The sequence below is a fragment of the Carex rostrata genome, chromosome 2, assembly GCF_964058835.1.
Source record: "Carex rostrata chromosome 2, lpCarRost1.2, whole genome shotgun sequence".
Lineage (NCBI taxonomy): Eukaryota > Viridiplantae > Streptophyta > Magnoliopsida > Poales > Cyperaceae > Carex > Carex rostrata.
The window spans coordinates 6,694,484-6,708,604 of NC_135919.1; the positions used below are offsets into that span (position 1 = coordinate 6,694,484).

Genomic DNA, 14,121 nt, shown 5'->3' on the forward strand with positions numbered 1-14,121 from the left:
CCCACTCCAGCAGCGCACAAAGGCAAACATTCCATACTGAACAAAAGCGGATATAATTTATATATAATTTATATAATTATATCCCTTGCTTTTTATTTTTCTAGGATCTCCCCTGGCCACTTGTAACTAGTGGTGACTTTACAGCTATTTTAAAAAGCTATGAGGGGCTTTATGTAACTTTACTCTCTTATAAATAAAAGAAAGGTTGTAATTGTAGCTAGCTAGCTAGGCACTTTAAATGCCAACCATTGTTGATATCATTTCATACAAAGGAGCTTGCAATTGTTGGGTACAATGGCAATGCCTCTTGCTATGTCCAAAGACACTACTATTCTCTTTTTCTCCTTACCAATTCTCCTCTTCCTATCTATATTTCTTCTCTATACCAACTTTATAATCAAATGGAACAAGGAAAGAAAGAAGAGAAGAAAGATGAATCTGCCACCTGGCATGAGCTTAGGTTTGCCTTTTCTTGGTGAGACCTTAGCCTATCTCAAGCCTCATCAAGCCACTTCTATAGGTCATTTCATGGATCATCATATCAACAGGTACTTACTACTCCATCTCAAATTAATCTCTTTTATATATGTTTTATCCTGGTACTTCCTACTCTTCAACTGGTACCAGAAACCATAAATTTTACTGATTAATTTCTGCATGCAATGATAAAAAAAGGGTATGTATATTACTAATCAATTCATCCCTTGTCTTAATTTGATATGAACTACTTCCAATTCCACAATATTTTATCTTTCTCCATATTTTAAATAACCCAAACAAGTGTGAATTTATGCCTTCCCTCTTCATCTCTGTCAGTAATTTATTTTGTTTCCACCTGGCTCTATTTACAAAATATCCAAAATGATCTTGGACAACATTGAAATCTTGGTTTGGGTAGTTTTACAAATGCACCCTTTGGTTTTGACACTGTAATTAGGACAGGCATACCCAAATGCAAGTTTCCTTAAATGGCAACATGGAATTTATAGCTTGTAAAGTATAAGGTACATGCACATAAACATAAACATACACTTTATTTTGAATATATAAACATAAACATACATAAAAACATGCACATCACAATATGCCAAATCTACTGGTACCAATGACAGGTACGGAAAGATCTATTCTTCAAACCTCTTTGGGGAGCCAACGATAGTGTCAGCTGATGCCGGTCTAAACCGTTTCGTGCTGCAAAACGAAGGGAGGTGGTTCGAGTGCAGCTATCCGAAGAGCATTGGGGGCATTTTGGGAAAATGGTCGATGTTGGTGCTGGTGGGGGAGATGCATCAGGAGATGCGAATGATTTCCCTCAACTTCCTAAGTGCTGCCCGGCTTAGAACTTGTCTTCTTCCGGAGGTGGAGCGCCAGACGATACATGTGCTTCAGTCATGGCAAGCAGGGTCGACTTTCTCTGCCCAAGAGGAAGCAAAGAAGGTTAGCTATTTGTTTCTTACTTGGCATACATGGTTAAATAATAGTGATTGACAAAATTGGATTGGATGTATATATGATCAAAATGTTGCATGTATATATATATATAGAAGATGCTTATAACTTCTGACCCAATTGTTAACTTTCTTAATTGTGCTTACAAGAGCAGGCATCAAAATATAGAAAAAATAAATAAATAAACAAAAAGACAAGTTCAAATAAATATTTGGCCTTTTTTTAATGGGAAAAATTGAATGTACAAGATTGTGCAACAGTGTACCTTTATAAAATGAAACATTTAATTCCTTCAGTAATAATTACATGAAAATTGTTCCATTCAACAATATCAAATCAATTCAAAAACCTCAAACCAGCTCAAAAAGCTTGTATATGTTCATGCAATACGAAGGTTCTTTATTATTTTTTATTTATTTATTACGTAGTTTACTTTCAATCTGATGGCGAAGAATATAATGAGCATGGATCCAGATGAGGCTGAGACAGAGAAGTTGAGGCTCGAGTATATAACCTTCATGAAAGGCGTCGTTTCTGCCCCTCTTAACTTTCCCGGCACTGCATATTGGAAAGCTCTCAAAGTATGTTTCTAATTAATTATATTATTATCTATCATTTTACACAACTACAGTTGGAACTATTAGTTGCTAATTGAAAAAGAGAGTTTTGTTTCTAAATGTAGAAAGTAATTAATTGGATGAATGAGACTTAACATGATAAGTTGGGTACAGATAACAGCCTCTGGCCAGATCTTGCTTTGTCAAGTCATGCTCCCATGATTCGTTACTCCAACTTAGCTCCCGTGATTTTTGCCGAATATATTAATAGTTAAATTAAAAGTTTAGGTGATGACCCACCAAAGCAAAAAATTAGATGTAGGCGTGAAGAGAGATTCATCATAACTTAAAGCCAGAACAAACGGCACTATTATGATTTATGAGTGGTGGTTCCAAGTATCATGGTCCATTCTTGTTATGGCCATTTAATTATGGGGGTTGTTATATCCCTCCCAAATTGTCTCTTATGAAATCCCCAAAAGAGCTTGGAGCAATCAATTTATTCCTATTGCAGTAATTTTTTCAATCAAGAAGTATTTTGAGGATAGAACAAACATAACTTTTATAATAAACAACACAGACTGCTTTTTTCAATCATATAATAAAATCTAAGATTATACTTTGGTATTTTCTAATTTTTAATTAAATTTTTTTAAAGAATTCTATTTGGTACATAAGTTTTGAAATTTTCCTTCGAAATACATATATCCACATATTCTACCGTATATGCATTATACAATGGCCAACCATACGTACGCATCTTCAAAATTGCATTTTAAAATATTGAAAAGGAGATGCTCATGAAAGAGATAAGAGCCAAAATATCATGAGAAATCATGGAGTCAGCCGCGACCAATTAGGCGAGTTGATGTTGATTTTTCGTGACATAATTTTTTTGAATCGTATCGGCCCACCCAGAATTACGTTTTTGCCAGTAAGATCCACAACCGCTTGGCAATCAAAGCATCTGGAAACCAATTAAGTTTCAACAAACCAGGGACACCATTTTGCTATTGTCAACATTAAACTTCACTGTAGCCTATCAATGTGTTTGATAGTCAAGAGGGGAGTTCAAACTTTAAACACTAGTACAAAATGTAATGGTAATGCACTAATGACTGATTTGACAGGGATGACTCTACCTACAAACAAAACAATCTTACCCTTCCAATCCGATAATTTTCTCTGAACAGTTTTGATGGGAGGTTGAAATTGAATTTTCACAGTTTGCAGATGGTGAGAAGGAGGCCAAGATATGTTACCAGTAAGGATTTATGAGAGCAACCGAGAATCAATTAATTAATGAATCCAAATAAATTCAAAGGAATAGAAATACCCACAAAACAACTCTTGGATTCATTTATAACTAGGTCTGTGGGAGACTAGCAAAAATAATTGAACAAGTAATTAAAGAAATAACCTTTAGATCTGTTGGGTGTGCTTATACAAGAAAGACAGTGTCATTCGCATATTGTAATACTGTAGGGGTCAACCACTTCAGAGTGAAAGAAACTGGTGGCATGTTTTTATGAACAACTGGAGAGTGTCCTACACAAGAATAAAGAGGAGAGGTGAGAGGGGATTACCTTGGCAGACACCTCTTCGATGGTAGAAGGAAGCGGTATCCTTGCCATTAACTAGAATTGTTGAAGAAGAGGATTTGAGTAAATTAAGTATCCAATAGTCAATGATCGGAGGAATCCTCTTTCAACAATAGCATTTGCAAGGAAGCACCATGAGACAGAGTAAACAAACTTTGACAAAATCAACCTTGAGAATCACAGCAGGGATCATTTTTATGATCAAATTAAAGAAACTCCGTAGCAACCACAAAAACTTGTATAATAATAAACCTTTCACAAATGATTCCAATTTGGTCCTTTTGAGAGATGAGTGTTTTCTTGTTTTCTTTTGCACATGCAAACCAGGGGTAACATTCCATAGGAACCCACACAGCAATATTTTAATTAGCACTACATACTTTCTGAAAATAGCTAGCAGCCATTTCAATCTGGTGCAGTTCATGCAAATTCTTAATTGACAATTGTACAAAGCATTTTTCTATTTTCTAAGTAATTTATACAAGAGCCATTGCTTGAAATTCTAGCTGTTAACACTTGTTATTCATAATTTTGTAAACTAAGAAGATATTGATAAATATTCATTGCAGTCACGATCAGTTATACTCAAAGTTATAGAGAGAAAGATGGATGAGAGACTAAGGAGATCATACTGCAGCAAAGGAATAGAAGAAGATGACCTCCTGGGATGGGCACTGAAGCAATCCAATTTCTCCAAAGAGCAAATCCTTGATCTCTTGCTGAGTTTACTTTTCGCCGGTCATGAGACTTCATCAATGGCCTTGGCTTTAGCAATTTTCTTCTTAGAAGGGTGCCCGAGAGCCGTTGAAGAGTTGCGGGTAATTAAGTTTTATAGATTAATTATATATGACAGCTTAAACTATATGTATTTCAATTGCCAAACATCATTTGGAACTTTGAATTTGTTCCTCCAAAAGAAAATCAGAAACCTGATTTGTTGTACAAAAGCAAATTTTACTCTCATAAGTTATTTTCTTCATTTTTGACTTAAGTAGGTCCAAAGCCAATACTATTATCATTTTATTATGATATATTTTATCTTCTTCGTTATTACTCAAATATTAACATTAGCTTATGGTATAGGAGGAGCACCTTCGGATTATTAGGCAGCAGGAGATGAGGGGCGAGTGCAAATTAAGCTGGGAAGACTACAAGAAAATGGAATTCACTCAATGTGTAATGTCTTCTATGTATCTCTGTATTTACAAAACAAGTATTCTGAAAATTATGGATTATAGTAAATAACTTTTCTTACTAATATATTTGTTACCTTAAAATACTCAAGGAAAAAATTATGGATTATATAAATGGTCCTGAACAAATTGAAATCGTATAATAGGATGTGTCCAGATTTTTGGTGTCACTTTTTGCTATAATTAACTTATATTATTTCTTAATTTAGGTTGTAAGCGAGACACTAAGACTAGGAAATGTAGTTAGGTTCCTGCATCGAAAAGTGATCAAAGATGTGCAGTACAAAGGTACCAGATACTGATAATTTTCATTGTTATTGGTGTCACATGACTCTCTTTTGCAGCTATATACTGTTGATATTTCACTTTTAAGTGTTTATTTTTGATGGATTACTCCTAAATTTTTAAAATGCCATTCTTTCATTGTTCTGTTTCAGTTCATTTCTCCTCTCTCTCGGCCTGCCTTGATTTTAAGTTTTTAATTTGTACTCTGTTTTATTAGCTCCTTGGAACAATGCTGAAGTTCTGTGATAAGTACTCTTGACTGATGCCATCGGTTTCCTTTTTATTGTAGGGATTGATATTCCTTCTGGTTGGAAAATTCTTCCTGTATTAGCAGCAGTACACCTGGACCCATCAGTATATGAAGACCCACAACAATTCAATCCATGGAGATGGCAGGTTAGATACTGTGCAAATACACTATTAATTTAACTGATTGATCAGCAGCTACGTAATTATGAGTTTTTCAAAAGAAAAATGACATGAGGTTACAAATCTGAAATTTTATGACAATTCAAGTTTAGCATCTCTATTTCCAACCATAATAGAAACTCTGAAAAATGAATACTAAGAGTTTTCCATTAACTTGTTGACTTAGACAACATATTTTTAATTTGTCACATGAAATTCTTGTAGAGATTTTTGAACTTTAGTCAATTAGAGCAATTTAAATTAGAAAAATAAAATTTAGTTTGGGCTATTTATTATATTGCAACAACTAAACCATGAATTCATGAAATATTTGTTTACTGAGAAAAAAGAATGATGTTCATAATCATCATGTCAAATAGGTTAACACAATGAAAACTAACCCGTTGCAATAACAAGAAATTGAAAAATTATTTTTTACAACACCGAAAATAATTTTTCCCATGATTGTGACATGTTGTCTTTAAACACTTGCAAGTGAAACAGCAACAATGATTGAAGACAAAAATTCGAGTTTGAATTCAATCATCCACTAAAGTGAGCAAAAAAAATATGGGTACTTCCATCAGATATTAACAAACTTGAAATATCAGTAGATTTAGACATGAAAGTGACTACGAATGGACACTGTTTTGTGACTTGTTTTCAATTAGATAAAGCCATACTCATTTAAACTTTTCTATCTTTTTTCTGTCTTTCCTTTTCTTTTGAAATAGACGTATGAAATATATTTTGCGAGCTATTTTCCTTGTGCAAGTTTGAAAAGAGCTTAGTGGGGTACACAAATCTCCATCTGATAGGACTTGCTCTTATCCAAATAATGGATGATTAATTCTGTGACCTTGCAGGGTCAAATTTGTTAGTAGACTTAAAATTTGGTCTTATTATAATGAAAGCAACAATCTAACAACTTCCTGTCAAACAAACTGTATATCAGCTAATCATTTGCTCTACATTCATGCAGAGTCAGAGTCGATCACACTTGGCAGCGACGACACCTAATTTCATGCCATATGGAGGCGGGCCTCGACTATGTGCCGGTTTTGAGCTGGCCAAGTTAGAGATAGCTGTATTTCTCCACCATCTTGTGTTAAATTACCGATGGGAACTGGCTGAGCCTGATGAAGCCATTGCATATCCTTTTGTTGATTTTCGAAAAGGACTACCAATAAAAGTTCATAAAATTACATGACACTGTTCCTGTGTTCATTTTCTCTCTTTTCTTTTTGTTTGCAATTATTGTTTATGTTGTAATTGTTGTTCAGAGAAAGGTAGAGGGAGGCAAAAGAATATGAATAGTGGAAATGATTTTGCAAGAGATTAAAAATAGGTCTTAATTAGTATGCTTCATTATCATTGTATTATCATTGTATTGTAAATAAATTGGATATATATATATATATATGATAGTAATTATGAGTAGTATTTTAAAGAATTGAGTGAGCGGTATTGCACATATACTTCCATTTTGCAGAGACTGTTATTCAGTTGAGAATACTAGGTCACGCTATAAAAATCAAACAATCATGTGATCAAATAATGACACAGGTGTGCGCTATCCTATTACCACAATACAAGCAAATGTCAATCCATTTTTGTAAAGACAACTCGCGAATTGAGATGGATTTCCAACTCAATATTAAAGAGAAGACATATTCAATTGGGGAATTTGGGAGCAAACAATGCAGCCAGCCCAGTGACCAGCCTGAGTAAGCCCAAATTTGTGAGCATAACAAGCAAGCCTGTGGTGCTACCCATAACACAGGTACACTAGTACTACATATTTAAATCTCAACTTTTGATATTCAAACGTTTGATCTGAACCATGAGATAAATATATTAAAATTTTGTAGGAAACCAAATGTAATATTTTGCTGTTTTTATAGAGAGAAAATATTAATTTTAAAGATTGTAAAATCTTCCAATAGGGCAAACAATCGCTAGAACTATATATGTTTGCCCCTTTCCCTGGCGTTCATGACATGAGAATCTAAAACTTGAACTGCTGGTATTACTTACAAAAGTATCCTTGTCAAGTACCAAGTTTTGGACTTAATTTGGAGTTCATTTTTAAGGCTCTAAGTTGTCAGAAAATGAAAAAATGGTATAATTTTTGCTTAAATTAGAGTCATGCATGATAATCATTAGCATGTGAGGTGGGCATGTAACTTATGAACCTTTTAAGGGACAGAGATAAAATTCTGGTAACAACCATATTTCAGCTGTCTACAGCAGAAATTCAACAATATTAGCCACTTTATGATGTAATGTTTCATTTTATATGAGTACTTTCATCACATACCAAGCAAAGTTGTCAATAATATATTTCATATTTTAAGGAAGAAATGAAAATCGATTATGTGCAACCTCTAATTGTTTGAATTTATGGTTTTCTGATGGTCGATCTGTATGGAATAATTTAAAACTTGATACCTGTTACTGGTAATGCCAAAAATTAGGTTCTTAGAATGGTTTATTGAATGTAAGGTGCTAGAGACCTACAGCTGGACTTGTACCAGTTTAAGTGTGATACAATTCGATTTATTTTTCTCTACTCCTATTCTGCTATTTATAAGAGTAAACAACTGGCTTTCATATTTTAATGAATGGAGTACAGTAAGCGCTTGAACTCATATCATCCCAGCTTACTAATTATTCTTTCCATCGTCTTGTTCTATCGAATCAGGAATACAACACTGAATGGCAGCGCCTTCTGGTTCAGTACTGAATACACATGGAACTGACTGAAGTACTGAGCTTCAGTCAGCGCCATCCCTGGCAGCTGTTGCTTACGAAGAGAGAGAGAGTAGTTGTAGTAATTGCTACTTACAAAACTTGTACATTTTCACCAGGGAAAGTGGTACAGAGGAAATAAGAAGATACACCTAGAACCTTAATACAAGTATACAACAACACATATACAAGATAAATAATGCTAATAAAAATTTACTGTCCCGTATAAATTGATGTACTTTTTATCTCCACATTGACCTTTCCAAATCGACCATACCTATTCTTTCTGATGCAAGTTGAACCCGTCTGGGAGTTAGCCCTGATGAAGTAAAATTTGATTCCCGTGGTGACCGGTGCTCCTGTTATGATTGACAGAGAAAAAGACAAGTTGCTGAAATAGAGAAGGCTTAAAGTCATACATTAATAGATTAACATTGGAAAAACAAACTTAATAATCTACAAGTAATGACAGTGATCAAGATATTGACCAACAGAACAATGATATGCATTTTTCTTTATTAATCTCTTTTTAACTAATATCTGGTGTGAATTTTTCTAAACATAATTTTTTAATATGATATCTCAGAGGTAAATAAAAAAAAAAATTAGACAATTCATCTCAGATATCACTTGACATTTGCGAAAGGAGGAATTTGTCCTGTTTCTTCATGTCTCTATAAGAACAGAGCAAAGAAACACAGACAAAGGTGCTTTAAAAAACATGAGAAACATCACATACACCGCTACATATGGTAAATATGTAGTTCACTCTATCACTCCTATTTTGTGTGCTTCAAATTAAAATTAGGATGTTTTTTTTCTCCTTCAGAAAAAAATTGAAGAAGCTTATGGGGTACAGTACAGTTGGTATTACCATGTTTTGTGTACAGGCAAGCAGCTTTATTTCACAAATATCTCATACTGCTTTATTACATATAAATGGTGTAAAAATAATTAATAACAAACAGGAGGGAGGATGTATACCATGCGGAAAGGAAACTCATCCCCTTCGAGCATGTGCACGACTTGGCTCATTTTGGGACGTTTCTGGGCATCCGAATCGATGCACCTTAGACACACCAAAAGAACCCTTTTTAATTCTCTTGGAGAGGGTTGCACTGGTACTGATGGGTCGACCACCTCTTCTAGACGTCTACCTCCCACCATCCCTTTAAACCACTCTACCAGATTTACCTTCATTTGTGAAAAAAAAAAAAAAAGGATCAACCAACACTTCCTAATGGACAATATCTAGCAGATTGTTCATATTCACTAGTTATGTTTATATTTATACTGGCAAGAATGACACCCGTGCCAGAATGAATGAACAGATTCAAGTTTCCTTTTGTTTTCATTTGCTCACTTTTCCTGGCTTATGTGTTGTTTAACTACATAAATGAGGTCAACTTTGGCACAATATAACTTATGAAATTGAGGGTCAAAGGAACGCAGAGTTGCACAAGTGCAGCTTAAGCCGATTACATTTGAACTGTGTGTTCAGAATTTGGCATCTCAATACATACAAATCAATGTCACCTTAAACAGAAATTTACCTTTCTGTAAAAAAAAAACATTTGTAAAGAATTACCTCTCCAGGTGATCTGTTGTAGTCAACTGGACTTCTCCCGGAAATTAGTTCCATTAGTAAAACCCCAAAACTATAAATGTCACTGCCTTCACTGAGAATACCAGTTGATGCATAATCTGGTGCCACATACCTACACAAATAATTCACTAATTCAAAGAAGTACAATTTTTTTTTTTTTTCAACTGTGGTACTTCGATGATTTTTTGGTATTCAATTGAAAAAATAGTAAAAGCGAGTTATGCCAATAATAGTTGAGATCTCAATTACACCAACTGTATTGAATTGATGTTCAATTGATAATCCTAAAAAAGAGATGTCAGTCAGTTGCACAAATTGGATTCCATTGATGCAAAATTGGATTAATTTAAGGCTAATCAATGTAAGTTCAGTTGGCTAATTCAGAATATGGTTATTGACAAAATGTACCTGATATAACTTTTAAAAAAAAAAAAATCACATAAAAAATATAAATAGGTCGCTATTCTGAATGAAAGTAAAGTGATGAATTACCCAAAGGTACCCATGACACGAGTAGTGACATAGCTGGAGCCGGAGCCTAAGAGCTTGGCCATGCCAAAATCAGAGACTTTAGGGTTCCATTGTTTATCCAACAGTATATTGCTGGATTTTATATCCCTATGGACCACTTTTGGCTCCAATCCTTCATGTAAATAAGCTATCCTGTCAACATGTCATGTATGAATTATATATATATAATAAGCACTTCATGTGCTACAATATATATTAATCAAGGCAGTTTATTAAAACAAGCCAACAAGGTCTTAATTAACTTGGGTAATTAGGCAAACTAACCCTTTAGCTGTGCCGATTGCAATTTTCATCCTTAAATCCCAAGTTAGAGGATTGTTACGCCCCATATCTCCATGTAACCACTGTTCCAAACTCCCGTTATCTACATATTCATACACCAGCATCCTGTTGTTGCCATGAAATTAAATTGCTTAAATTTTAAAAGAACAACTTCATGATCTTGTCTGTCCAGCTAAATGCTAATTCAGGTATATATATATTTAGCTATTACAAAGCAATTAGGTGAAAATTTAGCTATTACCATATAAGGTATATTTTTTTTTTTTTTACTTTTTATCGTTTTACAGCATGCATGAAAAATATCAGGTATAGCTACTTAGCTAGTAATAAACATGGGCAGTTACTCCTCGATCCCACCCCATGCATTAATATTAATATAATGTCACCTTTTGGGGCCTTGAGCACAATACCCAATTAATCCTGCTAAATTTTTGTGTCTCACTTTTCCAATAGCTTCCACCTCAACTTTAAATTCCCTCTCTGCTTGGCCCCTACAAATAGCAATTTAATTGTAGTGTCAATAGTTACCCTTTAAACAAAGATAAATTAATGCACTACTTGTTTCAAGCCAATGGGCCTAATTATTATATCATTTATTTTTTGTTTTGTTTTCTTTTGAACTCATGGGATTGTCTGAAACCACATCCCATGTCGAGGTCTTATAGCTATCAGTTATGACAACATATGATGTTGAAAAGACACAAAATATATGGATGAAATTTCTTCATCCAAACAAAATAATGAATGTGCTTTTATTATTATTTAATAGTCATAAGTCATAACAAAGAAAATAATGGATACTAACTCTGCAATGTCTCTATCCTGACCTGAGAAATGTTTCTCATTGTGAAAAAAAAAGTAAACAAATATTAGTTTTGTTTCCTAAAAAGAAGGAAAGAAAAAACAAGCACGTCAATTCTGCTATGAATACTTTAGCTTTTTGGAGCATCAATAATTCAATACAGAATTAGTTCTTATACGGGAAAAACAAATTAAACAAAAAAGAGTCTGAACAATGGAGTCAGGAAAGCTAACAAAGGAATTTTTTTATAGACCTTAATTAAAAAAAAAAAAAGATTTTTATGAAACCAACATGATTATTATTATTTTTTTTTACAAAAACCAATCCGATTTTTTTTTTCGGAACCGAAATGACAATTTGGTACGAAGTATTTTAACAATTTTTCAACGTATTTTTTTTCTCGAAATCTATGAAAACGGCTGGGACCAAAATAACAATTCGGTCTCAAAAAAAAGAAAAAGAAATCAAAATGGCATTTTAGTTCCTATGATTTTTGTAAAAAACAAAGCAATCAAGTTGGTTTGATAAAATCTATTTTTTTATTTCTAAAAAAAATTCCAAGCAAAGTGGTACATTTACAATTCTAAAATTTTTTAAGGCTATACCAGCAAAGACGGAAAAAAAAAATGAAGCTTCGTTTTTACACTGACTTGTTATCGAGCAAATTCTTGACTGCAACGACGGAGAAATCAGGTAGGACACCTCTGTACACAATTCCATATCCCCCCTTGCCAATAACACTATTCTCACAAAAGCCATCAGTCGCCATTTCCAATTCCTCGACGGAGTACCACCTCCCCCACCCCATTTCCTGATCTCTCCCCTCACTCGTTTTTACACAAAACGAACTCGAAGATGAACCTGTGATTGGGGTGAAGGTGGTGGTAGTAGTAGTAGTGGTGGTGGAAGGAACAACAGAGCCCCCTTCTTCAGTTTTCTTCATAGGCTCCACCTCAGCAGGATCGGGTGTTTGGATGGGCGTAACATGTCTACCACGTGCGGTGGCACGGTTTCGACGGAGTAGGAGAAAGAGGAGGAGGATGGAGATGGAGAGGAGAATGAGGAAGAGGAGAGATAATAAGGCAAGGAGGTAGGAGAGTTTGAGGCCCAAGAGAGGCTTAGAGAGAAAGATGGAGGGAGGTGACGGAGGTGGTGCTCCTCCTCCTCCTGCATCCATCTTGTTTGTAATGTAATGTAATGTGAGTATGTATGTGTGTTTGGAGAAAAGGACAAAAGGAGAGGGGAGATAGACTTCCTTTCCTCCTTTCCTCCTTTCCTTTTCTTTTGTTGTTGGATGAGACGATATGGAGGGGAGCGTGGTGGTTTAAACGTGAAGCTTGAACAAGTGAAGAGTGACTCGGTGGTGGAATTAATTAACAAAGAAAGCAAGAGGATTGAGGAGGGATGGTGTATTGCTACTGTTTATGCACCGCGCGCGCTGGCTAGTGGGTAGTGAATTCGTATCCCCTCAGGTTACCAGACTGAGTAGAATTTAATCGGACGGTCCCAAAATGGATTAGCAAGCATCTCAAAGCCACAAATAATCCTGCCCCTCTGTCATCCCGAATCTTGACTGGCTGAGAGTAAATCTCACCCGTCCGTTTCAATTGTCTTGAGTCAGGTACCTGGGAGGATACGGATCCCTGGGTAGTGGGTCCTAAATAAATAAATGTAACCTGAACTTTAATATTCAATAAAATATCTACGGGTTTTGAATAAAAAAAAAATATTATTATTATCATCATTAATGCCCTCCTTAACATGAACATTAATTTCATGTAAATATAGCTGCCAACTGCCAATGGGCTTTGCTTGCAATTTTTTTTTTTTTAAAGTAAACATAGCAACTATATACTATTATAATAATAATCCTGCGGCACATATTGAGGTTAGCTAGATGCTTAGTTACTCTTGTCATTTTAAATTTTTTTAATAACATATGTTGGAAGAGAAGAGATTTACACTTTTTTTTTGTAACATTGAATTACATCCTACATTTTCAATAGTAAAAAAATTCAAAAAAAAATGTAAAATTTAATGTGCAAGCACAATTTTATATTCATCATGTTGAACGGTTTGGATCGACTGTTTGGACTTTAAAAACTTTAAAAATGTAAGGTGCATGTGTAATCGGATGTTGCCAAAAACAGTACAAGTGAATCCATTCTCATGTTGAAATTTATTGAATTTTAGTTAAGTTTTTATATAGTTTAGTATTTCTAATAAAATATCGAATTTGTGTTATAGTCTAGTAGTTTGAAATTTTAATTCTAGTTTGTGGTGATAAAAACTTTGATTCCAATTCGAGTTGCTACATATTTATGTTATTCAATTTACTTTTTAGCTCTCTTACTTAATTTTTATAGTTTAATCACTACAATAATTACAGTATAAATAGCATAATAAAAATTAGCTTTGCATAGGATTCGTGAAATTTGTTTATTTTTTAAAATAACAAAGTGTGAAAATTAAAAATGAATGTTTTATTGTGATGCTAGTTAGTTAATTTGTTAGATTGTTTAATGATCAAATTTCATGCTAAATGGGTTTTTTAATCTATCGTAGGTTATTAAATTAAATTATAGTAAATTTTAAGACAATTACTTAACCATCAAAGGCGCATCAAATTTTACCAATTCTATATTTGAGAGAAATT

General features: G+C 34.0%; 2 protein-coding genes across 2 annotated transcripts; one reads left to right on the forward strand and one right to left on the reverse strand.

Moving 5' to 3' along the window:
• Positions 1-222: 222 nt before the first annotated feature.
• Positions 223-6,958, forward strand: LOC144571865 (cholesterol 22-monohydroxylase CYP90B52-like). Its single transcript, XM_078321256.1, has 8 exons — positions 223-548; positions 1,113-1,437; positions 1,878-2,030; positions 4,177-4,425; positions 4,691-4,783; positions 5,010-5,088; positions 5,375-5,481; positions 6,476-6,958. The coding sequence occupies exons 1-8, from the start codon at positions 295-297 to the stop codon at positions 6,701-6,703; spliced, it is 1,488 nt and encodes a 495-aa protein (XP_078177382.1). The 5' UTR covers positions 223-294; the 3' UTR covers positions 6,704-6,958.
• Positions 6,959-8,376: 1,418 nt separating this feature from the next.
• Positions 8,377-12,820, reverse strand: LOC144571789 (putative receptor-like serine/threonine-protein kinase At4g34500). The gene is made up of 7 exons (XM_078321172.1): positions 12,116-12,820; positions 11,050-11,154; positions 10,646-10,768; positions 10,343-10,513; positions 9,833-9,962; positions 9,229-9,438; positions 8,377-8,603 (listed from the first exon to the last, which is right to left on the reverse strand). The coding sequence occupies exons 1-7, from the start codon at positions 12,640-12,642 to the stop codon at positions 8,487-8,489; spliced, it is 1,383 nt and encodes a 460-aa protein (XP_078177298.1). The 5' UTR covers positions 12,643-12,820; the 3' UTR covers positions 8,377-8,486.
• Between the last annotated feature and the right edge of the window lie 1,301 nt (positions 12,821-14,121).

What these genes read in the sequence shown, in the direction of transcription:
- LOC144571865 (XM_078321256.1), top strand. Translation starts at nt 295, where the DNA reads ATGGCAATGCCTCTTGCTATGTCCAAAGACACTACTATTCTCTTTTTC. An exon ending in AAATGGAATTCACTCAATGT is followed by an intron (nt 4,784 to 5,009) that starts GTAATGTCTTCT and finishes TTCTTAATTTAG; the next exon opens with GTTGTAAGCGAGACACTAAG. An exon ending in CAAAGATGTGCAGTACAAAG is followed by an intron (nt 5,089 to 5,374) that starts GTACCAGATACT and finishes TTTTTATTGTAG; the next exon opens with GGATTGATATTCCTTCTGGT.
- LOC144571789 (XM_078321172.1), bottom strand. Translation starts at nt 12,642, where the DNA reads ATGGATGCAGGAGGAGGAGGAGCACCACCTCCGTCACCTCCCTCCATC. An exon ending in CGTGTCATGGGTACCTTTGG is followed by an intron (nt 9,963 to 10,342) that starts GTAATTCATCAC and finishes TTATTTGTGTAG; the next exon opens with GTATGTGGCACCAGATTATG. An exon ending in ACAACAGATCACCTGGAGAG is followed by an intron (nt 9,439 to 9,832) that starts GTAATTCTTTAC and finishes TCACAAATGAAG; the next exon opens with GTAAATCTGGTAGAGTGGTT.